The following is a 26,276-nucleotide window of genomic DNA, read 5'->3' on the forward strand; positions in this document are numbered from 1 at the left end:
CTGTTTATTAAAATTCCTAGATCCTTTTCCATGTCAGTGTTACCGAGTGTTTTACCATTTAGTATGTACGGCTGACTTGCATTATTCCTTCCCATGTGCATAACTTTACATTTGTCAGTGTTAAACCTCATCTGCCACTTATCTGCCCAAGCCTCCAATCTATCCAGATCCCTCTGTAGTAGTATACTGTCCTCTTCAGTGTAAATTACTTTACACAGTTTAGTGTCATCTGCGAAAATTGATACTTTACTATGCAAGCCTTCTACAAGATCATTAATAAATATATTGAAGAGATTAGGGCCCAATACTGACCCCTGAGGTACCCCACTAGTGACAGTGACCCAATCTGAGTGTGTACCGTTAATAACCACCCTCTTATGTATATGTTTTGTAGGTCTATTTATAAAATTTTGATATTTGGGTATTTTGTGGTACCAGATCTCTTTGTTGATAAATAAAAAAAATCATCTTTACTAGAATTCTAGTTTAAAACCACACAAAAAAAAAAAGTATAAATGAGCCAAGTACAAGGAAAAAGACACAGAAGGGAGAACATTACATTATGTTGCTGTGAGAGAAAAACAATATACCATTCAGTGACACAGATTACAAGTACAAATGTATGAATGTATAAAGTACACATAACAGCCCTCAACAAAGCTAATGGCGAAATGCACGCCCAGTGTTGTGGGTGGGCACGTTATGTATATATTATTCTCCCTCACAGCAGATATGTCATGTTATGCAGGCTCCCCCATCATTTTTAATTTGTGGTTTTAATTTGTATTTCTAATAAAGATACATAAAACCTAGTGTAAAGTAAAACAGACTTCGTTGCTCATAGCAACCAATCAGATTCCACCTTTCATTTTTCACAGCTCCTTTGGAAAAAGAAAGGTGGAATCTGATTGGTTGCTATGGACAACTAAGTCAGTTTTCCTTTACACCAATTTTGATAAATCTCCCCCCACAATCTTTTATTGCTAGCACAATTCCTTGGTTTTCTTCTTGGTGTTATATTTTATACATTCTGGGTAGTAACTGCAAGGATACATTCTTCCTTCTTGGATTCGTTTCCCCACCTATCCCTTGGTTGAACTTGATGGACGTTTTCTTTTTTCAACTGTATTAACTATGTAACATTGCATGTTAAATGTGGTGGAAGTTCGATAGGGTGACGTGGAGCTAAACCGGATCACAGAAAAGGTACAGATTTGTAAAAAGGCCATATTAGAATGTCTCATGCACAGAGCCATATCTGATTATCGGTCCACAAAATGGATCCGTGAAGAACGGATATGCATTGCGTTTTTTCACACCCTCATTGTGAGGAATGTAGAATTATTGTTTAATGTCAGTCATGAGTTCTGGCTTCCAGGAGGCCACATTTGGTTACATTTCACACCTCCATTCAGACAGCACAGATCCTGCTGGGGGTCTAAGTCATTCCTCAGAACAAAAGCAACTATCAGATATCATGGAACCGGTGATTCATAAGGAATTATGAATCGCCCGTCCATCACAGGCATAAACCAGATATATATTTGCGACCCTGTGGCCAAGATGGATAGGCTCCTGCTTGTAGTGGTAGGATGCCAGGGAGGGGAGATACAGAGATCTCTCCACAGAAACCTAATAACGGTACCATGTGTGGACTCTACCTGTAGCCAGAACCCAGGTGGACACGTTGGTCCCAGAACCATCTCCCTGTGACCTTCTGGTCTGGAGCTATGTGCCCTAATGGGTTTTGTGGTCGTTTGGCTGCCAGGACCAGGAAGGAAGGGAGGACCCCTCCCAGAGGCAGGGAGGGGTGTGGCCGACTATAGGTGGAAAGACCCATGCAGGCAGAGTCCAGCATTTTTTCTCTGAAAGGGGGGGGGGGGGTCACTCTGAGCATTGGAGGGACCTTTAAAACTGCTGACATCACTGCCTCCCATGTGACGACAGCCAAGGATTACAGGAACCATTATTCATCAACCCAAAGGAATCCTCTATCTGACTTTTTTCTCTGTTTAATCCTGTTTGTACCATGCCACCTGTATTCTGCACATTGGACCACTGTATATATTCTCTGTTATATTGTGTACTGTCTAGTGAGCCCTTAAAGGGAACCTGTCCTGTGGATATTTGATTATAATGTAACTAATTATATACAATCATTAACTACTAAAAAGTACCTTAGATGTATTCACTTACTGGTGTGACAGATGGTTACCTCATAATATACACACAAAGATGCCGCATGCTAATGAGCTGATTTGAGTCCAGCGTGATCTCATTGAGTCCAGCTTATATTTAATTCAGAGATATAGCCACTCCCCTGCCCACCTGCTGTTGATTCATATGGAAAGAAACTGTCATTCAGCAACAGGTGGGCGGAGAGAGTCAGGAGCTCATAAATATTCATGACTCATCATTATCAGCTGGAGCTTTTCAATACAAGATGTTGGCAGATTGACTGGGTCAATTAAAGAAAGGGACCCAGCATTTTGCTAAGAGAATCAGTCACTTATTTATGTTGCCCTTAGTTAGGACACCATAAAACTGGTGACAGGTTCCCTTTAAGGCGATTCAATATATAATTTAATCTTGTGCTATCCTGTATCTCGATCACGAATCTCCACGTCCGTGTTTCGGCCTAGTTATAAGCTGGTTTCTCGCCCTATATAATCCCATTAGCGGATCGTTATATCAAACGAGAAACTGGTGGCAGTATACCCGGGCTGAGGAAGCGCTGTTTCACTGGGGCAGTGAAAAGGCTCTCTCAGCTTGTCAGGGTTGTGAGCGAGTGTCTCTAACCCTCTGCCTCTCTCTGCCCGCGTGGACAGGAGGCAACTGTGAGAACTGTACCAAGCTTACGCCCTCCCGGAGGAGCAGGTAAGGCAACATCACGCCTTGGTAACCAGTGACTATACAGTGACTGAGCTCGACGTGAGGTGCGATACTCGTCACACCCATTAATAAAAAGGGTTATTCTCATCCACAAAAACCTGATATACAACTTTTTTTTCTACAATATGTAAACTGCAAAATGTAAAACGTAGAATAAGACACAGGACGATAGAACATTAGGTGGGATCTCCATTTTATTGCAATTCTTGTACAAAAACAGAAAAGCTTGTTAACAGAAGATCCGGAATTTTCCACAACTAATGAATTTAACCAACAGATATCTGTGTTCAATGCCTCATAAAAAATCATAAAATAACCACAGGAGAATGGACCCTTTCCAGACACCCTCGGAAAACTGCACCCCACTGAACTGCATGCACTGGTTGAAAATTAAGGCTATGCAATTATGAAGAAATAAAACAGCGACACTTTTAAAGCTAGGTAGCAAAAAGCAATTGTAAAACATAAGGCCTGAAGGTTAAGAATTCTTCAGCTTGAACGTCACTTTAATTTTAATTTATAGGAGCTTCTTCTCTCTTAAATACCAATTGTACCATTTGGTTGTTTCCCACTCTAATGGCTCTTGGTTGTTTAACTGAGAGATGTTATATTGGAGCGTCCACCAGGGGGATTTACAATTCTCCTGCTAGCAGAACGTACGCCGCTCTCATCTGACGGGTGTCCTGTGAAGAAAGCATATTGAAATATTAGGTGTTTAATCAGCGTGAGAAATCCTGTCCTTAGCTTTGATATGAAGAGCACTGCCAACATCGGTAAATTAAATACCAACGCTTTCACGTTTTATAACGAGTCCTGTTTCAGACATCATTGCACTTTGTGCACTAATTAAATGTTTATGCCAACATTAAGTATATAGTGAGCTACTTCATTAAAAAGTATTGAGCAAGAAGCTGTAACTTGCAGGAAGAGGAGGACACGTCTGATGCAAACAGAACAGGATGGCATGAGCACCAGGCAAATGTACTAATATTGTCTAAGGCCCCTTAGCGAGTTTTCTGCACCAGTGCATTGCGTGACGTGAACGCACTGCACCTGCACTGAATCTAGACCCATTCATTTCAGCGTTGTTTTTCACGTATCACTTCTGCGTTGCATGAAAATCACAGCATGTTCTATATTTTGCGTTTTTCACGCAGCCCTTGCCCCTTAGAAGTGAATAGGGCTGCGTGAAAAACGCATTGCATCTGCAAGCAAGTGCGGTTGCAAAAGTTTCTGTCCAACTGATTCCCAGCATATTTGCCAGGTAGAGGCTAGATGTCTGCCGGACCATATTATAGTTAGAGTTCTGCAATACCAGATCAGGAGAACTCCGGCAGGCTGTTCATGTTCTATGCCGGAACAGCTTGCCAGAGAAGATGGCCACAGATGTGAAACTTGACTATCCACTTCTATAGGAGTTCCAAGAACAAAAGAGTAAGCGTGGATACTGGGAGTTAGTTTCACAACAGCTGGAGTGCCATATTGCTAACCCATGGACTAGACTAGGCAGTCTTCTGTTCATATTGCCCAAACATATGTCATTTTGGATGGCTGGAAGAAGGTGGTACCAGGCAATAATGATTTTCTCCAGCACTTGGTCATTAATAGAAACTATTGTCAAGTTGGATACTCAGTTTTCTGCCATCATCGCTTTCACCCAACCAGAAAAGAGATATTTTCAAATATACACTCGCCTAAAGAATTATTAGGAACACCTGTTCTATTTCTCATTAATGCAATTATCTAGTCAACCAATCACATGGCAGTTGCTTCAATGCATTTAGGGGTGTGGTCCTGGTCAAGACAATCTCCTGAACTCCAAACTGAATGTCAGAATGGAAAAGAAAGGCGATTTAAGCAATTTTGAGCGTGGCATGGTTGTTGGTGCCAGACATGCCGGTCTGAGTATTTCACAATCTGCTCAGTTACTGGGATTTTCACGCACAACCATTTCTAGGGTTTACAAAAAATGGTGTGAAAAGGAAAAAACATCCAGTATGTGGCAGTCCTGTGGGCAAAAATGCCTTGTGGATGCTAGAGGTCAGAGGAGAATGGGCCGACTGATTCAAGCTGATAGAAGAGCAATGTTGACTGAAATAACCACTCGTTACAACCGAGGTATGCAGCAAAGCATTTGTGAAGCCACAACATGCACAACCTTGAGGCGGATGGGCTACAACAGCAGAAGACCCCACCGGGTACCACTCATCTCCACTACAAATAGGAAGAGCTCACCAAAATTGGACCGTTGAAGATGTTGCCTGGTCTGATGAGTCTCGATTTCTGTTGAGACATTCAAATGGTAGAGTCCGAATTTGGCGTAAACAGAATGAGAACATGTATCTATCCTCTGATAATGCACCATGTCACAAAGCTCGAATCATTTCAAATTGGTTTCTTGAACATGACAATGAGTTCACTGTACTAAAATGGCCCCCACAGTCACCAGATCTCAACCCAATAGAGCATCTTTGGGATGTGGTGGAACGGGAGCTTCGTGCCCTGGATGTGCATCCATCAACTGCAAGATGCTATCCTATCAATATGGGCCAACATTTCTAAAGAATGCTATCAGCACCTTGTTGAAATAAATGCCACGTAGAATTAAGGCAGTTCTGAAGGCAAAAGGGGGTCCAACACCGTATTAGTATGGTGTTCCTAATAATTCTTTAGGTGAGTGTATACTGGAAAATTCCTTCAATAAAATGAATATTCTACACCAGGGGTAGGCAACCTCTGGCACACCAGCTGTTGTGGAATTACAACTCTCAGCATGCATACTTGCTCTTCTCTTCTCAGAACTCTCAGAAATAAACGGAGCATGCTGGGAATTGTAGCTGCACAACAGCCTGAGTGCCGAAAGTTGCTGATCCCTGTTCTACACTATAAAAATTTTTTTTACGTGAGTGTTTCATAGGATCATGCAATTACTTTAATAACATTGCTTTTATATACAAGCATTTATTATATACATACCAGCTAGACTAAATGCAGAGTGGTGCAAGTTTCGGACTGGTGCAGTCTGCCTGGTTGGAGACCCCTTAGCAGAGCCTGCCGGAGTGCCAGCTTTAGGAGTTGATGATAAATCAAAGACTGGTCCATCATACATACCCCGGGGCACAGCATGTAAATCTGCAATCTGTGGAGAAACAATAAATGTACTTGGATCATACAATCTAAAAGACACAGCACTGGGTTATATAGAAGTAACACTAAAGACACTGCTCTTTCTACCCCTTGTCTACCCAGGTAGATCCCAACATCATGGCAAAAGCTACATCTGCCTTAGCTGTAAACTACAATCGACAGTTGCAGGTATGCGGGTCTATTACGGCTATATATACACACACACAAGCCCTCTGTAAGGTGCTAGGCCGCCTAATGTCTTCTCACATCAAAATACTATACTGGTAAACTATTCAAAAGGGCTTAGGGTAGAACTGCCACCTATCAGCATTTGGTGTATCCAATCAATCTTAAAATCTGTGGCGGTGGGAAACCCTTGGAAGCTGCACTGCTATCATATAGATCCACAGTGATCCTTGAGTGGATCCCAAGCACCAAATGCATCACTGTCTGCACATATATAAACTACGCATAAGGTTTCTGAGACAACATTGCACCTGGAAGAAATCAAACGTGGATATCCTTTTAAGATGGTAGTGCAGCTTCCGGGGCTGCATCTTGAAGAGATCATATATTAGTATATGAGTGATCAGAATTATTATTTATTTTTTTTAATGTGCCCTAAATAACCTTTCTGGTACGTGTTCTTTAAAATATCAGGAGATCAGGTCAGTTAAAAGCTAATGCCGGGCCAGAGGGGGAAGATGTTTTAATTGATAATTAATAAATTGCTGCTTTAGACCTTACACTAGGCAGAACTAGGCAAAGTATTCTACAGAATGTCCAGCAAGATTTAGGCAAAATATGGAATAAGGTAATTTTATTCTGACAAGGCATTTCTTGTTTTAGGCAAAATATAACCCTAACTGATTATCATGCGCTGTTACTGTACATAATAAACTTTGACTCTTCACACAACATAACCTAACCCTAAGGTGCCTGATTATGGTGGAAGGTGTGGAGGCTGTCCCTACTTGGTGCGGATACTGTCTGTAACTGGTGAGAATACTGCCCTTAAAGGGGGTGGATAATATGCCTAATTGGTGTGTCCCTATCCACGCTAATTAGGGACACAATCCACCCCAATTTGGGACAGTGTCCATATCAATTAGTGTCCCATATTCACGTGGATAGCGTCCCTATCGAAGCCAGTCACAATATTCATAACACCTCCCTACATAAGGGTTATGGTTTGTTGCGTGAAGCGTTTATTAAGCATGGAGAACACATGCTAAAGTAGCCCCAATTTTCTAATCTCTGTTGTCTATTATACTGTTAATTAGCTTGGGTTTCACACATTTCAATGTGTCATTATTATTATATTTTTATTTAGTTTAGGTCTCTGATAAAGAGTTCAAGTGCATGTTGGGGCACATCATGTTTACACTGAGATGATATCAGCTATATAAAAATTGGCAGGAATGTCATTAAAAGAAACAGTACCAGGTTATAAAAAATATCCTCATGAAATAAATATAATATAAAACTATAAGAATTTTCAGAAGCATAATAACACTTTCCTTTAAAGTACGTAATGTTTCATTATAGTGAGCTACACCTTTTATCTATACAAAATAAATGTACAAATAAAATAAAAAAATACTAATATAATAATACATAATATAATAGAAATACAATAATCTTACCTTAGCCCTGGCTTTGATTCGCTTGTACACATAGTCAGAAAATGGACTACAAGAGATAAAACGTCCTGTTCCCTGGGTCACATGTAAAGTACCATCCTCCATCATGATCTTGCCTTGGCAAATAACTACCAGGGGGGCTCCTCGTAGCTCCAGGCCTTCAAAGATATTATATTCTGCAGCCTATAACACAACATAGCACAAAGTTTTATCTTGTTGTTATTAAACAGTTCTAAGGACTGACCACTATAAACCCTTCTAGTCTGCCCACCATGGCAAAGCCCTCTAATATGGCAGGTTCTCAAGTGGGTTCAGTACAAGGCTTATTACAGTTATGAATAGCAGCTTAAACATGGCACTCTGCTACAACTCACTGCCATTTTTCTATGGGATATCTGTCATTCACTGGCATGTAAATAAACTCTACATGATCTTAAAGGGTCAGGGACAACCCCTTTCAAAATGTGTCCCCCATTGAGTGTCCCAACCCTGCATTCATCACCACCAGCAAACAGACAATCTTCATGGGGGAAGCCACAGCCAGCATACAGTTCCCAAAGCCACTGAAGGGAAAATGTAGTTAAATATGGTGGTCATTGAAATAAACTGCTGTCCATGTAATAGTGACATGAATCTGCCAGACCGGAGACTATCATACAGAGCTCCTAAAGGGGGTCCCAAGAGGAGGATCATCGCTGTGATGTTATATGTCCTAGGGGATGTGGATAGGGGTTGTCGTCATAAGACACCCCTTTAAAACAGATGGTTAACACAGTGCACAAAAGATGCAGCACTTCTACATACTTAAATAATCACCTTCAGAAACCATAACTGAGGGGAAACTGGCTATACCTCCCAATCATGTTCCTGTTATTTTAGGCTGACGGACACATGTAATATGTATACTAGCTGCTATTCTACCCAGTGAAAACCTGACAAATCCCACTAAATGTCTGATGTATGGGCATTGCGAGCGCCGATGGATCCATCAGTGCTTGTTTGCACCGGCCTTATTACACAGGCCAATCCAGACAGAATGTGGGAGGAGTGATTTGTTCCTCTCTCTTTCCATTCTATTCATTATCGGCAGCACATACCTGATTACACAGGGAGACGTGCTGCCGATAATCGGGCATCTTTTATCCTGATGAAAGATGCTCAGCAGCCAATGAACGAGCGTTAGCATTAAAATTGGATGCTTAATTGCTTGATAATACAAACCAATTGAATGCTTGTTCCCGATAATCATGTGGTCTAATAGGCCCTTTAAAATCATTTTCTATTTTCTGTTAGAACCAGCCCATTACAAATGGAAGCCATCCATGGCTAACAGAAGAATTTCACTATTGACAAAGCATAATATCTATTCTGTATGCATTGGTTTTAACACTAAACATAAAAATAAAATTATGATCACTAGCAGAAGGACCTGGCTTCGCACGGGTATATTTCATCTATTTAATTTAATGTTTCTGTGTGTCGTTAAAAGATATCAGCAGTATCCCCCATAATAGTGACCTCCACAGCACCCTGCCCCTTTAACAGTGAACTCCACAGTCCCCCACCCCTTAACACTGACCCCCCCCACAGTGCCCCACCACTTTAAAATGGGACCTTCACAGCAGCCCGCCCCTTTAACAGCGAGTTTCACAGCACCCTACTCCCTTGACAGCGACCTTCTCAGTGGCCCGCCCCCTTAAGTGACCTCCACAGTGCCCGCCCCTTTAACAATGACCTTGACAGCGCCCTGCCCCTTTAATGCTAGTGCTACATGTGTCACGCGACATTTTGTCTCAACTTTTATAATGATAGGCTATAGTGTTACACTGCGACATACTGCAACTGCGACACGAAAGTTGCAAAAAATCCATCCACGATGGATGCATGTAGCAGCGTTGTTGTGCTCTATGTGTCGTGCAACTTATTGTCGTCCTGTAGCCCTAGCCTAAAGCTGACCTACAGCAGTGAAGAAAAATGGCTGGGTTGTCATGGAAACCTGGAGTAAAACTGTGTGCATGTGGAGACTAAGGGCCTGCGAGCTTCTATTGGCTGATAAGGGACATGTGACCGTGTGCATGGCAGTTGGGGGCTTGTATTGGCTAATGCATGTCATTTTTTGGGAATATCTCAGGTATGTCCTAGAAAGCTGAGACCCGGTCTAAAACCTTCAGGGACACCTCATGTACCTGTGTGCCAAATTTGTTGAAGATCGCTCCAGTCGTTTGGTCATGCATAAAGAACAGACAGACAGACGTCGGGACACACAGAAACTCATTTTTATAATATAAGAAATATTCATTTCTGTTATACCAGACATATTGTGGGATAACAGGAGCTGGATTATTTATTATCTGGCTCAGTCATTCTTGGCCTAGTACCCCTGCTGCTTTACAGCTCCAATACATGATGTCATACATGAGATCACTTATATATAAAAAGCCAATATTTCAATGACACAGTAAATTACCTCTGGTCATTATCTACTCTACATGTTAGGAAATGACTACGCCTGACAATGGGCTCCATGATACTTACTGAATGATGATTTTTTGCAGAAACAATTTTCACTGCATCTGGATCCCAGATGACCAAGTCACTGTCTGAGCCCACAGCTATTCTTCCTTTTCTGGGATACAGGTTGAAGATCTTGGCAGCATTGGTACTGGTTACAGAAACAAACTGGTTTTCATCCATTTTGCCTGAAGCCTAATAAAAAACAATAGGATATGTTATATTTTTCTGTTCACATTTGATCTGCCATTTCTATTTCTGTGGGGAATCTGCCACCAGCAAAGAAACTTGGAAAGGAACCATGGCGCCACACAGTCTGCACTCAACCAATTAGGTAAAGAGGGGTCTATTTTAACTCCAAAAGGATGCAGCCTAGTTTGGTACTTAATGCTTTTTAGTTTACTTTTGAGCTCTGCACTTCAAAATGTATAACTTTTTATTTTTCCATCGATATAACTATATGAGAGCTTGTCTTGGGCAAGTTGCATTTTAGTGGCACCATTTTGGGATACATCAGGTGAATTGTATAACATCAGGTTGAACATCAGGTGAATTGTATAACTAAAAATTCGGAGCATGAAAACACAATTTAATTCCTTCATTGTTTTTAGGGTTTCATTTTCAAGTCCTTCACTATAATGACATGTTAAGGAGGCAAAACATGTCAGGAGGGGTAGTGCTTGTGTTTTAGTTCAAGCTGGCAGAGCAGGGACCAATCTTTCAAAGTGTGCGTGAGTGAAGTACAGGGAGAGTTTCTAGAAGGCAGTGACAAACGGATGAGATGCGTGTATGTGGTGAAGCTATACTCATGTAGAGATTCTCTATCATCAGCAACATTGTATCGGAATATAGTATCAAGGAAGTAACAAATATTGCACAAGCAGGTCTTATAGTCAGCAGCTGTGTGATACAAGAATACTGCTTCAGATTTAGGAAATAAATAGAGCTATATTTACCCGATACAGGCAGTGTGAATTGGGGGTACTTAGTGTGTATTGTGCAAAGTGCACAACACAGTAGCTATCTCTGAGGTATAAGGATCGCAAATAAAACACCAGACAAGATGCCTCCATTTAGCTAAAGGATTTATTTAAAGTAATCACCCCTGGGGTGAGACACAGCCACATGAGTAAAAAGACATCAAGATAACAAATTGAAGCAAAGCATCATTGCAGGCTATATTCTACTATCACACACGCATATCTCTGACAATCACTGCTCTCCCTTCAAAAACTTTTAGATATTCAATACTCAATAAGGGCACTCCGTGCAACCAGCTGATAATTTTAATAATTTCCATTTGTTTTGGGCACTTGTATGTGTGTATATATATATATTTGTTGTTTATTGAGTTCAAAGAAAATCTAAGTTGTAGTGCTAAAAAGATAAGGATAAGACCCCTAGTGGTTTTTTTTGGGGTTGTGTGACCATTTTGTTCTGAATATTAGTAGTATCCCTAGGGCTCTATCCAAGGGAAAAATCTGTTGTACTGTAACTTCCCCCTTTGGTACTTGAACCTGTGACCTTTTGATTGCTGTACTACTGTAATACTTCTGTATTACAGTTCATAGTCATTCTAACAGGATGTAATAGTGGCGTGCGCATTGCCAGCCAGGGGGGCCTTGAAAAGGCCCTGGCTGCCACGCCAACTACTTGGCATCCTGCAATTGTGTTAGTGGGTGCTGATTAGAGAACAGAGGAAGAGCCCTCTCTTTGTCTAACCACTCATATGCTCCAGTAGCTATTGACTGCGGCATCTGAGGGGTTAAACTGCCAGGATCTGCCTTATCTATGATCCCAGTGGTGAGAGCTTGGTGCCAGCTGTATAATACGTGTCTCTTTGTGAAATGTGTGATAGTTGAGATACAGCATGTACAGTAATGATCAGGTCTACAAGGTTACCTGTAGGCTTACTCAACTGGGCTTTAACTGTCAACTGTCTTGGCACATAATGTATATGAAAAATTTATTATGGTATACTATAAAAATTTGAAAAAAAGTCATCTGACGTAAAATATATTCACTTTCCCTACACTGACTGCTGTTGAGCTAAGCAGCGGTGGGCAGGACTGCAGCAGTGTTACTGTCAGCTCAGCTGTACACTCTGAAGATCTTGGCTAGAACACAGTACTCACCAGAATATCATTTAGGATATGAATGAAATAATAGAAATAAAAATATTGGACGTGCCTGCCCTGCAAGACACTGGCACCATTTGTTTCTTACCACTGCCTTGTCCCAGATGATAGACATCCTTTCTTCGATGCCATTTGTTCCTTCAGGAATAAGGGTAAAGTTGTCCTTCCCAATGGCCTTCTGTGCTGTGCTGAATGTGGTATGAGCACTGCCAGTCACTTGCAAATCACCACTGTGAACACAGCACAAAAAGTTTGCTTGTTAATACATCTGCTTCCGTGGTCTGACAATTACATATGACCATCAGGTGGCAGTGATGATTTTCAGAAGATTGGATGAGTCCTCCAACTGCACATAATTCCCAAGAAATGATAACCCATATCAAATGTCTGCTGAGAACAATACATCATAGGGTGTTCTCAGAGGAGCGGCCTGACCTCATTTCTTTCAGTAAATGGAATTGAGCAATGATGTAATTTATTCGACAGCACACAGCTAAGTAATTACATTTGACCACTTAGCATATTTACCTAATAATGTGTTTGTGTCTAATGTGTTTTTTAGTAACTGATGGCAATAGTGTTCTGTCATGGTCTTCTTCCATGCAACACTTGTTTCACTTGTTTGGAAGGTCAAAAATGACTCTTCAAAATGTGACTGCCACATGCGGTTGAATGCCTGCACGTTTGGAAGATAATACATTTGTCCTATCTCACAAACCCATTTTGCAAATGGCCTCTCGAGGTGGATGGGTTTTGAGAAACATGCGGCAGCCACAGCATGTAGACCCGACCTCAGGTCAGGGCTACACCTAGGTGGTCATTTATCATGCTGAAATAGGCGCATTTAGGCGCAGATGGCGGCGCAACGGTTAGTTGCGCCTCTATCTGCGACTTTTCCCTGCTCACGTCAGGTCTAAAATCGTGGGCGGGGAAGGGGGATGGGCTGGCAGGTCCGTCTCATTTACCATTTTCTATGCCTGTTTCAGTGGAAGAAAAAGGTCTAAAAATGCTCCGATCCTCCACACCGCTGATGACATCTTTCTGGCTGCAGTGGTAAAGTTCTGTACACAAAGGTCACTGTGCAGCCAACCACTGGCCTCAGCAGCAGTGATTGCCTGCAGAGGAGACTTGGTGTGCATGGTATGTCACCCCAGCAGTCAGGGCAAAAAAATAAATATTTTTTAAACAAATGGTAGCAGAGCTCTGAACAAGCTAGAGGTATCTTATTCATTTTCAGGAAAAAACAAAACAAAAACAGCAGAGGGGAGGACTGTAGTGCCGCCTTGGAAATGGCAGGGGAGAAAAGGGGTAATTAGCTCTTCTTTTCTTATTTTATGACATTTACAGGGGCTACCTGAGTTTTTATTTAACTTGAAAACCCTTTTAATTATCGAGCTACAGTTGCAGTCCAAAGCAGAAAACTGAGCTGTATGCAATCTTGTTTACTGCAGCTGTCACTTGAGATTTTTTATTTTACTCTATGGAGGAAGCGAGCAACCCTAAAATCCTGCCATGTTGTGATAAGAAAATATATATTGCTCCAACAAAGTCTAGGTTACTCCTTTGACTGCAGTGATTTTTGAAGAGATATTTAATCCACTCTATGCATTTCCTATGGACAGTAAATTCACAGATGAAAAAACATCTAGGTGTAGGCCTAGTCTGCATAGGGCTAATTCATACTTGAGGTTTTTCTTGTGTTCTAGCCTTGGCAATATTATGGGTGTTGTGCAGATGTTTTATCATAATACAGGGTTTCAAAAGATTTGGTTCACACAATATGGCCCAGAGTCACACATTTTGTAACAATCCTATCCCTGCAATTTGTATAACTTTTCTCACTGTATTGAAAACCATATAAGAAGGATATTATATGATATTGTTATAAAAACGCCTGCACCATATTTTTTATGAGCAGCTGTGGTGAGATGATGAACTGCACAACACCGCAAACAGCAAGCGTTTCCATTTTTAGAAACTCTTGGCAAAATCAAAAATATTCTTATTCTCGTACTTTATTTTAGTACTCTTGGAGAGGAATATTTCTGTCATTGCTGTCATGTTTCAGTAGTGAACAGTTTTATTATTTTCTGACCATTTAAACTGGAACTTATATCGGCTTTAAAGGCTATGGACACTTTTGCACAGAATTTTTTTATTGTTCATTTGCTTCCATTTTCTGTGATTTTTTTTTTCTATGTCTAAACCTTTATTAAATACCTTTACCCAGAATCACTTAGAACTTTTTGTCACCCATGTTTTTTTAACAATTTTAACTAATAAAAACCAGGCAGTGATACGTTTTATTTTTATTTGTTTTTTGTTTTCTGAATATAATTTTTTTAATTCTGTTTCCTGAACATGATAATGAAGGCTGCCACTTTTCCTGAGATATGCTTCACAGTAGTCCCAAGGGCCACAGACACAATAGAAGTGATATGTTCATTGATGTCTATAGGAGAACTTTCTAGGCATGTTCTGAAACCTACGCCGAGGTCTCTGTACAGGGAGGAAGAAGATGAGCTGTGACTATGAGATACTGTGAATAGTGGATTATTATGTAACTATGGAATCTGAGCATTTGGACCTTGACTGTTGTACTCAAATCTTGCCATCCAAGCTAAAGCTAGTAATGTGAAAATACTTTATAGGTGAATTCATGAGACAGAAAATAAGGAATACCTGGCCAAAAGGGAGTTGATGTAGTCAGGGGTAGTGGGGTCAGGACTCAATGGTGGTGAAGTCACAAAAGCTGCAGCTTTAGCCCAGTTCTTGCTCCAGTAGTGTGTACCATCAGTGCCCAGACTGGCCGTTATTGGTTCCCCAAAAACAACATTACCTGAAAATTGACAGATATGTTAGTGATGGTTATAGAATAACATGTACTTGCCGCTCCTTGTCCAAGGGTGTTCTCCATATGAAGAAACATATCACACAAAACATGTCAATGACCTATTTTCTTCTGCCCCTAGCCTTCATGTCCCTGGTCACCTGTGACATGGTCATGTGACATAGTTTCGGACATCAGGTCACTCCAACAACAATATGTTATATTTACTGCATTGAAATCCCTTTAAAATTACACCACTACATGGAAAACAGAGGAAAGTCAAAATATTGGACATCTTTATCACAGTGCACAAAATGAAAAAAATAAATAAAGGGATTACAGGAAAGAAGATAATCGTAGGAGACCTGCTGCTGGGAACCCCTGCCACCAGCTGCTATTGCTGGGAGAGTCATAGTGTAAATGTTCATCATTGCTTTTAATAGTCGTCTCTCATTTTCAAACCTAAGAGGGGCAGGTATTCTACAAAGGGGTTCCCATGTATGGTCGCTCATCATGCCCTGAGAGGGTATAGTATCAGGGTGGACCAAAGTTAAGGCCTTTACGTGCATTCCATGCATCTCAGTTCCAACCTGTCTTCTCCATATCTCTAAGTACACAGACTAGCACAGGAAGAAATAGCAACATGCAATATGGCTGACACAATGGTATGGGACAGTTTTGCGTAGCAGTTACTCTATTGAAGTATGGCATAAAATCGGAAAATGTTTCTAGGATTGAGGTTCCAGAATGGCGGTTACCAACTATTGTGCACAAATGCAGTTAGTTGGTCACCCCTGGCATTGACATAAAGGCTGACTACACCAGCCTATTCTACTACATCTATATGTATGTACAGTATAATAAAACAGCACTATACAACAATACTGTAAGGTAAACTTGTTCATTAAATAGGACATATAAAATGTAGTTTACAGTATAACAGATAGTTTAGATATACTGTTATCAGATTTACTTAATATCTAGACTCTCAATATTACATTTATATAACAGGCTTAACCCTTGCCTGAACTAGGCTAAGCACCATTGTACAGGGCTTTGAATGTACAGTTATTAAATGATTTCTATGATGTGGCATTATTTGTTGTAGAGCCCATTGTGTCGGAATATCTGACTGCATTGTAAAATCTATTCATTGGAGCACCGAAAAGAAGCACCAGCAGCCTGGTCTTTACAGAGATGTGCAAAATAACGCAGGGTGTTTCACCTTGACTCCATCTGCCTTTATAAGTTACAAGCAGAAAAATAGTGTCTTCTATTTTGCTGACATTTTGAAGGAATTCTCAGGACCACTCCAATGTAGACTGGTCCCTAATGTAAGATCTTGGATGAATGTACAGGTTGGTATCTTTTTATAGGGACACTAACATCAAGAATCATTCTGACAAACATTTTTATAAGTCATGTTAGAATGGTTCATTATGTAAATTTCCTTACTTTTGACAGTATTTGTGAGTTATCCACCTCATTCTGGTCCTAGGCAGTGTCATGTGACTGACACCGACTTTCCAACTGACACAAAGTCTTATGTGTGGACAGGAAGTCAGTTTCTCCTTTCATTCCAATAAGACTGACACTAAGGCTCTGATAGAAATGAACAAAGAAGCTGACTTCCTGTCCACAGAAGACATTGTGTCAGTTGGAGAGTCAGAGCGCCGGTCACATGACAGAGCTGAGGAACAGAGAGGAAAGTGGAAGAAAATTACCTTCACTTTCATCATCATTTATCTTTCAAATTGACCAGAGAATAAAAAAAAAAAATAATGTATGAGTTCTTCTTTAATAGCCTGTTTGTGAATATTCTATATTTTGTTTTCCAAAAACAGGTGGCTGGTTTTCTGAATATCATTCAATTTAAGTCACTTAATGAATTCTACAAGTACCGCCTATCCTGGCTGTATTTGACATTTTATCACAGGACACAGCCTAATTTTACCTCAGTAACTTACTTTACTAAGTGAAAAATGCTCATTTGTGGGCATTTTTATCTAGGTCTATCAAAAGAACAATAGAACTGTCATACTATTATCCCAGTTCTACTAGTCTACTATTTTACTAGCAGATAACATATTTCCTAACAGCACCATTAAACTAAACAATCGATTACATACCTATACAGGAGATTTATCTCTGTTCTAACTGCTACAGAAGGAAAATATTTTGTATCTAATTTTCAATGGCATAGTACTGCCAAAATGAAAAATCTTTAAAAACTTCTTGTCTAAACAAAAATATCCCTTTCTGACGGAAGTGTCCCTTTAAACAGATCTGAGAAATGCGCCTTGCATTTCATTATTGACCATCAAAATTTAACAATATATTTACTTCTCTGGTCAGTCACCTTTTTTCCTGGCCTGGGAAATGAGGTCTACTGAGCTTTTGCTCATCACTTTGGTCACATATAGTGGACAGTTTGTTTGGCTGGCAATGGTTATGGCACGAAAAACAGCTTCTGCTTCCAGCTGAAAGAACAAAGAGAAACAGGACACTGAAGAACGTAAACACAAGAAGAGCTCTCAACATGTACAAACAGCAAAAAACAGCACTGGACAGTGGTACACAAACAACACAATATAAACATCTAATAATAGACTTTAAAGGAATTTTGCCTAGATTTACTATAAATTGTTAGATTTTTGGGTCTCAAAACTGAGAGCTAAGCGTTGTCAAGAACTGGGGTGCCCAGTCCTCATACCTGGTGAAGACGCTGCACAGCATGCATAGTTACTCTGCTCTGAAATCAGTGCAAGATACTGAAACAGCCATGTGAATAAGGGCTCATGCACACAAATGTATTTTCTTTCCGTGTCCGTTCCGTGTTTTTTGCAGACTGTATGCGGAACCATAACCACAAAAAAAACAGAAGTTACTTTGTGTGCATTCCTTTTCCGTATGTCTGTATTTCCGTTACGCCAAAAAATATAACATGTCCTATTATTGTCCGCATAATGGACAAGGATAGTACTGTAGGGGCTGTCATCTGTATTTTTTGCGGATCAGTTTTTTGCGGACCGCAAAATACATACGGTCATGTGCACGAGCCCTAAGCTTGCGCCTATTCCGAATAAGCTTGTGCCCATTGAGTATATAAAGTTTAACTTGAATTTAACTTTCAACTTTGAGTTAACTACTTGGATTCCTGGTGGTGGGTGTTACCAATTGGGGGTGTATCACAGTCTGACAGTATCCAATCAGTGATGCCAGAGTGAGACTGTGCAGGGGCACCCCATCACTTTGGTAACACGCAGTTGGGCTCAACTGCAGTCTGCTGGCAATTCATTCATAAACTTCCAGTTGGTATAACAGAGAAATTGCACAACATAGTATCATGAGGATAGATGCTCTACAATTGTTATTACAAAGGGAATACAAGTAGTTACCAAAACGGACATATCAGAAGATTATATAGGTCTTCTTTAAAAAAAACAAAAATTTTTGTTGAAGCCAATTCCTATACTACCCACTCCTACACTTCCCTGTTCAAAACAATGAGGCACATCTACAAAAGATGTACTCATACAAAAGTTGCAAAAATGTGTGACTTTATACAGCTGCTCTCGCCTCTTTTTTTTTAATGTGCGCAAGGCTTAGCAGAAGGGGAAGGGGGCACAACATTTATAATAACTTACTCCAAAAAACTGGTATAAATTATGACTGAAATCTACATTAGTTCATAACCGGCATAGATTTCAGTTTCTGGTGCAGGAACAGCATAAGATGCAACAAATTTATTAAAGGGTTTCCTGGGTTCAGAGGTGAACCTGGACATAAGCTCCCCTTCACTTTAGTCTGTATGAGTGGAGCATTGAAGCATTTCTAGATCCGATGCTCCCCCCTTGCTCTGCATAGCGCAGGACAAGGGATGTTTGTTTACTGCCGGTGACATACCAGTTTTTTTCTCAGTATGCTTGGCGGAGTGAGACCAGTGACATCACCAGCACTAATGGTCAGCTTTTAGCGTTGCCCTTGCCTGTAAAACAGCCTAGGGCAGTGCTAAAGACCGCCCACTTGTTCCACCGACGTCACCGGGCTCACTGCTAGACAGAAGCTTCTGCCTACCATACCCAGTGAAGCCCAGTATGTCACCGGTAGTGAAGAAAAAGTCCCTCATTGCACAGGGCAAGGGAGAGCATTGGAACAAGAAATGCTTCGATGCTCCACTCATACAGACTAAATGAGTTAGGGGAGCTTATGTCCAGGTTTAGCTCTGAACCCAGACAACTCCTTTAAAGGGGTATTCCAATAGCAGGCAATGGGGGCATATGGCTAGGATATGCCCCCATTGTCTGACAGGTGCGGAGAGGTGGAACTGGTCTGGGACCTGCACCTATCTCGTAAATGAAGCCAGCAAAGTCCCGGAGGACGCAAGGTGCATGTGCGGCTGCCCTCCATTCATTTCTAAGGGGCTGCCAAAAATAGCCCAGCGCCATTTCTGTCGGCCCCGTAGAAATGAATTGAGGGCAGCCGCACATGCACGGTGTGCCCAAGGACTTTGCCAGTTCCGTTTAGGAGATATGTGTGGGTCCCAGAGGTGGAACACCTAGGAAATGCTCCTATTGTCTGAGATGACACAATCCTTTTAAGTGGTGTGTGCCTCCTAATAAACTTGGCACATCTTATTCCAGCACACTTTTCTTTGGAAACAATAGTCTTAAGTCTTAATAAATTCCTCATTATCATCCCATCTTCAAGAAGCATTCCATTTTTTTGGCTCCTGTTTTTAACCTACACATTGAGACATGCTAATGGACATGAATTAGCTCAGCAGGTGTTCTTTTAAACCTGACCATGAGCCGTCTGCATAGGATCTTCTACATTAAGTGCAGTTGCTATGCAGGCACTTCATCCTTACATAAATAATATCATCTATGGATCTGTTTCCAATCAGTGCTGTGTACTTCCTTCACATTCGTTCTGCTGGACCTGAGCTTTTATGGCTGAAGCCTGTCAACGTAGCGCATCTCTTCTTCATGACATCACAGTCAGTAAAGACTGCGTGCTTGGGTTATATAAATCCCTGGCAAATGGTTCAGTAAGAGGGAGGCCGACTTCCTGCATTCTCAGTACTCGGGGCGGTAGGCTGCACTGCTACGTGTGCACATCTTTTCTTCATTACATATGACTTCCTCTCCCATTACTAAAATAATAATTGCGCTGAAGAACTGGCTCATGCTCAAACACTGTCACAGGAATGAAGCATTCTCCATTCTAAGAGCCAAGTGTTGCTTTTATCTTTTTTAGTGGTTTGCATTTTACCTGTGTGGTTGCGAGTGCCTTTATGTTACTTGTATATACTATTTCCTTACTGTGTATATTTTCGCTGCCTGTTTACTCTGCCCTTCATGTAAATGTGGCTGTTAATGTACAGTAATCTTATAATGCCCTAACATTAGTAATCAGCCCGAGGAAATGGTTAATCAGCACCAGATACAAACAGGATGAAGACGCACAGGAATAGACCTTGTTTAGGTTTAATAATGGCTCCACAACTATTAAACACTGCACACAGTCTGAAGGCTTTCATCCCATCACTACATGTCAGAGAAATACACAAATTCTTAAATATACAAACCACCCAAAGACTTTATATATGTAAATTGTACATCAAACTTCCAAGCCCTGGCAGCTCCGCTACTTTTCCCTTGCTCTATGTCTGATAAATCACCATTTTTAACTTTGCATCAGTTTTGATAAAATGTCCCCAACTCCGATTTATTGCCATGGCTGTCAGGAGCAGAGATCATCTTGGGGACCCTCCATAAAAAAGGAGCAAATAATGGCATACGCCATCTTCTCGCTATAATTTGCAACTCTTTACTCAAAAGTGAGAAGAAAATGTGTGTTTGGGAGTGGGAGGGTAAAGACATGACAGATTTACCATCATTTAGTTCAGAAACTGGTGTAAATTATAGCTCAAATCTATGCCGCCTCACTGCCGATTTAAAAGATTTGCCAAATTTAATAAGCCTCTGAACATATTTGGAGCATTATCATCCAAGAACTTTAGACTAAGACACCAGGCGCAGTAAGTGCTATTTTATTATAATTTCACATTACCGTCTAGAACCATGCCTTTATGTTCATGCGTGTACATGGCCAGTACTGGCGTGTCTAATCCCCTCTAATAATATTACTCCTTGTTGGCTGGGTGAACCCTCACTTTCTTCCCTATGTTTCTTTATGTATTGCACTTTTTTCTTTCATTACTCCCTTTAGACTATTGATGGGGTAGGGAGTTTGAAGAAGAGCTTTCAGAAGAAAGAGAAGTTCGTCAGTCTCTGTTCACATCATGCTAAAAGGGACCTGTCCGTTGAAAATGCAGTGGTCTGCAGGCAGTTTGTTGTAGAGCAGGAGGAGCTGAGCAGATTGATATATAGTTTTATGGGAAAAGATTCAGTAAAATATGTAATTTTCCTATTTATATCCATGCTTATTCTGTGCTTTGAAGATACGGAGATAGTCCTATCAGTGATTGACAACCGTCCCTCTATGACTGAGATAGCTGTCAATCACTGATAGGACCTCCTCCTTGACTTCAAAGCTCAGAATGAGCAGGAATTTAAGTCAATGAAAGACAAGATATACCTAATCTTTTCCCATAAAACAATACGTGAATCTGCTCAGCTCCTCCTGCTCTATAACATGCTAACAGCAGCTCGGAGACCATGTTCAAGAGCCTTCACATCAGCAGTAGATTTTGGTGAGATTCCCCAACAATCTCTGATGGAATATCAGAGATATATATATAATATATACACACTTTTTTTTAACTGTGCATACCAATAAAAATAAAAAAATAGTTTCTGCTGTAACCCTTGGCCATAGGGCTGGTAGGGGATACTAACCAAGGTCATTTCTCACATAAGAATCCTTTTTGTTGGCCTTTTTTTTTATGCTGAACCTTAGTCCATTCACTTACCTCTTCTGGCCGACTCAAAACATGTCCTTCTGGTCCAGTAATTCCCATTTCTAACATTCTTTGTTGCTCCTATAAAGGAATAAGCCATTTTAATACTGTATATTTTCAGTTATTAGTCTGCATTTGTCTGTATTATTGTAAGAAAGAAAAAAAAAAAAGACGAATCATCCAGGAGAAGATGTAGGTGAGGAACATCATGCTGTTTTTAAAAGTTTGCCAAATGGAGACAAAAACAAAAATGCAACACAACGCCATCTGGTGTCATGCAATAGCACTGCAACATTCCTCTTTATAAGGCAACACTTCCCAATAGGGCATAGACACTCGCCAGTACAGGAAAAAATGATTGTATAACTATGTCTGATAGAAAAATAAATTCATTATTACATTTTTAATTATTATTTATGACTTTCTGATTATTTTAAATACATCATTTATATGCATTAGGGAGAGGTTTCAACCCAACCTAAACAGACATAGAACTGCAATGTCCTGGAAGGTTCCAGGAACAGTAAACCAGTCTCCAAAACAAGGCCCATTGTGGATCTTTAGATAATTACAGTCAGTATTATGACCCTCTCTAATATCCAGAGTAACCATCATGTGCAGCACGGACAGCAGTTAGGTGGGCTGGGAGTGACTCAATAAGATCCTGGTAGGTTATTACAGGTATCGGGAGCCATGCAGTGCATCCCAAAGCTGCTGGAGGGTGTATGGTGGAGGATCCATAGAGCAAACGTGACAATTTAGGCATTCCCACAAATGCTCAATTGGGTTGAAGTCTGGGGAATTAGGGGTCCAAGGTAGTACATGGAAGTCTTGGCTATACTCTTCCAACCAATGTTGGACATTTCTAACCGTGTAACATGTCTTGCTTGAAGATCCCATCTGTCCCAGGAAAGATAATCACCATATGTGGATGTACGTGATCTGCAATCTTCTGGTTTCACACCCAAATCGGTTGAGAGTGCCTTCTACATGGATGAGTGGGCCCAGAGAATGCCAGGTGCACCTTCATAGCCGAGGTTCACCTCTCACATCAATGGGACCTGGTTATCTGCAGTTTCCACCTCACTTAATCACAATGGTGCCATTTGTCTACTCACTATACATTTTCTCCACAGCAGCACGCGAATAGTTCACAAACAGCTCAGTTTAAAAAAAAAAAACACCACCCTTGGTGTGAAAGCTAACAACTCTGATAAATGTCCCTAGTTAGACATGGCAGCAATGAGGGATATGTGTGCAGAGAGCCGATCACACCCCTTATATACCCACCAAGCCTGCTCACAATATGTGACTTCCTTCATCAGCTACTCGCTGCTGACGTGGAAAGTAGGAAGTGGCCATAATAATGTGACTCGGCTGTGTATATCTGAGTATTAACTTTCTGGGACATTACACAATGTCAAAAGAATGCATCTTTCAACAAGAAGACATAACTTCTGATTAAATTAATCTGGTACAGGAAAAGTATCAATTTGGACAATATTAAAATATCACAACTGAAGTATTCCCCCCTCCAAAAAAAACCCCATATCTACAGAAATAAAAGTGTACTGCACTGTGACGAGTACACAGCCAATAACACATGGGTTACGCATTGCAAATTTCTATACTCTTATTTTTCCTTTCTGGACACTATTCCCGCTAGTTTTTAGTCTAAAGCACTGCTTCTAATCTTTGTTAATGTTCTGTCTTTTCTTCAGGGAGCAGATTTTTCACTCAATGACTTCATCTTCTCCGTTTTGCATTCCTGACCTCTTGCTAACATTTTGTATCAATTAAAAGGGATACATGAATGAGAGCCAACAACTGCAGTCCAGAGTGTTGAAGGGATTCTGGTTAAGAATGTATTGACACACAGGCCAAAACTGACTGCTTTCATCATTGTATGAAAGTGAGAGTCTTAACAAAAATCCCTAAATATACGTTGCCTATTTATGGAAAACAGAGTAAATATGTTTGAAAGGTCTAATGTAGCAGGATTAAGATGGCTTCCTTATTTAGGAAGATAACTGAACATATTTTACTTAATTTGTAGCTCTAAATGCCAAGATATACGCAGATTTCATGGGTTTTCTTTACTTGATCTCTATGATCCAGCTCTGCTTAGTGTACATTTAGTCCTTGCTTAATGCTGTCAGTTTCTTTTCCTAAAGAAACAGCTAAACCAGCCTGGTAAAATGCATATGAAGATTAGTTATAGCACCAATGTCTGGCCAGCCTCGTCATAAATCATTACTGTGTGGCGCAAAGATGGCTTGTTGATCTAGGGACCTATGCTGATTCCATAACCGGAGTCAGGAACGTTCCCCTATCCCCAATGAGAGGAAAATGGCATCTACCCGACAGCACTGTTTGCCTTCTTCTGGATCAACAAGGTAGGATTATAGATTGGACTTAAAGGAACTGTGACATTTTTATACCTTATCAACTACTCTATGTAACCAGATTGAACAGTGGTGAATATGTGTATGTGAAAAAAAATCTTACAGTAGGTCTGTTTTATAAAAACTACTTACTAAACCCTCACTATTCACCCTCACCCTCCCAATCTGGGAGATTGATGGCATATTGAAAGATAGATGAGGGTCCCACCTTAGTCACCCTCCGTTCACTGCTACAGGAGTTCTGAAAACAGCTTGACTATTTCCATCTGTCTGATAGAGGTGGACACACTTGGACAACTTGCTCTCTATTAACCACTATGGGACTTCCGAAAATAGCCGAGCGCACTCGTTTGCCGTTTCCTGTAGCAGTAAATGAAGAGCAAGCCATGCATTTGCGGTGTGCACGCCTTCACTTTGGGGGCCCCGTTCTGGACATTTAGCTCTATGCCACCAACGTCCCAGACGAGAATACGCCTTTAATGCACTTTGTAAGTTTGAGCTGTTACCCTTTGAAACCATCTATTGTATCCATTTCCTCAAAGATGACAGTACATATGCCGTCCTGTCACTTACCTGGGCAATGATGTCTCCATTCTCAGCGTGAACCTGAGCTATTGCTCCCAGGGATCCAAGGAAACTAAAGATCTCATAAAGCTGAAACAAACACAATGAGAATGTTAGCTTGGAAAACAGAAAATGTTCATGTTCATTACAAAAAACTGAACTTTTGGCTATTGTATGACAGCTATGACGCCATTCTACGAATAAACAATATATACCAGAGACAACACAGGTCACTTATTATTGGTTAAATCCTGTAAACATGTAGTAATTCTGCAGATCATAATCTTCTCTCCAACAGACACAAGATGAAATAAGAACGTTCATTTTATTTGGATTCTAGCCCAGAAAGGAAGGAAATATAACAGAATTTACCTCAGTGTTGGACATCTGATACAAATCCTTATAGGCCATGTAAACCATGAAAGAGTTAACACCTGGGAATAAAAAAAGGAAAAAGCAAAGATGGAAACTCAATGTCAGATTTTTTCCTGTGTAAAAGCTAGGGACATGTGATAATTATTACACCCCTGTGGAATGGAAGGGGCTGGCTGGAGAAGTTACACATGTAAGGGAAGGTCTTGCTTGGCATTGCTACCAAGTATTAGCTCCGGAAAAACAGAGCTAAAGAATCGGAGAGGGTAAGAGAGAGATCCCAGATGAAATGTCCCTGCACTAAGACACTAATAAACCCAAAAGTGCAATGTCTTCCGTAAAATAACACATTTATGGCAGATTGGCAGAACATACAAGCCATTATCACCTCCTCAGATACAAGAATTATGAGCTTGGAAATGGGAAACCTGGGCACCCTGACAAGGGAAAACACGGGTTCCTTCACTTACAGCTGGCTGTTACCGCAAGAGTATATTTTAACCTATTCTCAAATGCTTGAAACCAGCAGCTTTTACATAATGACAGAACCAAAGATGGAGTGGAGCAATGTCTAGACCTCTAATCTTGAGCACACACACAAAAAAGCTAATCTGACACGATATCAGTTGCTGAGAAAAAAAAAAAAGAAAAAAAAAAAAAAGGATACGGTACATGTTTATGTCGTTAATTGACACGATCTATAATTTCTTGAGACGCTTGTATTTCTTTGCTCACATGCACCAGTATTACGACTGGCTGTAAATGGTATATGCTCAAAATGGAGTAAAGTTGGTGTTGGAGTCAGTTCTACCTAATACTTTTATTCATGATCTTCTGCTCGAGTTATACAATAGAATACAGTGTCAGTGT

The 26,276-nt window shown here is 40.6% G+C and overlaps 1 protein-coding gene across 2 annotated transcripts in view; it reads right to left on the reverse strand.

Annotated features, from left to right (window-relative positions):
• Nucleotides 1–3,068: 3,068 nt before the first annotated feature.
• Nucleotides 3,069–26,276, reverse strand: part of DPYSL3 (dihydropyrimidinase like 3) — a 133,637-nt gene continuing 110,429 nt past the window's right edge. Inside the window, exons 5-14 of one of the 2 annotated variants that reach the window (XM_040406266.1) lie at nt 25,407–25,468; nt 25,044–25,124; nt 22,078–22,146; nt 17,500–17,620; nt 14,993–15,149; nt 12,399–12,540; nt 10,197–10,367; nt 7,665–7,844; nt 5,869–6,031; nt 3,069–3,575 (exon numbers count right to left, since the gene is read on the reverse strand). In XM_040406266.1, the coding sequence (XP_040262200.1) occupies nt 3,484–3,575; nt 5,869–6,031; nt 7,665–7,844; nt 10,197–10,367; nt 12,399–12,540; nt 14,993–15,149; nt 17,500–17,620; nt 22,078–22,146; nt 25,044–25,124; nt 25,407–25,468 (1,238 nt within the window). In that variant the 3' untranslated portion in view covers nt 3,069–3,483. The remainder of the gene's footprint in view (nt 3,576–5,868; nt 6,032–7,664; nt 7,845–10,196; nt 10,368–12,398; nt 12,541–14,992; nt 15,150–17,499; nt 17,621–22,077; nt 22,147–25,043; nt 25,125–25,406; nt 25,469–26,276) is intronic. The other variant, XM_040406274.1, reaches the window with a different exon arrangement.

Source organism: Bufo bufo, chromosome 1, assembly GCF_905171765.1.
Source record: "Bufo bufo chromosome 1, aBufBuf1.1, whole genome shotgun sequence".
In the NCBI taxonomy this organism is placed as follows: domain Eukaryota; kingdom Metazoa; phylum Chordata; class Amphibia; order Anura; family Bufonidae; genus Bufo; species Bufo bufo.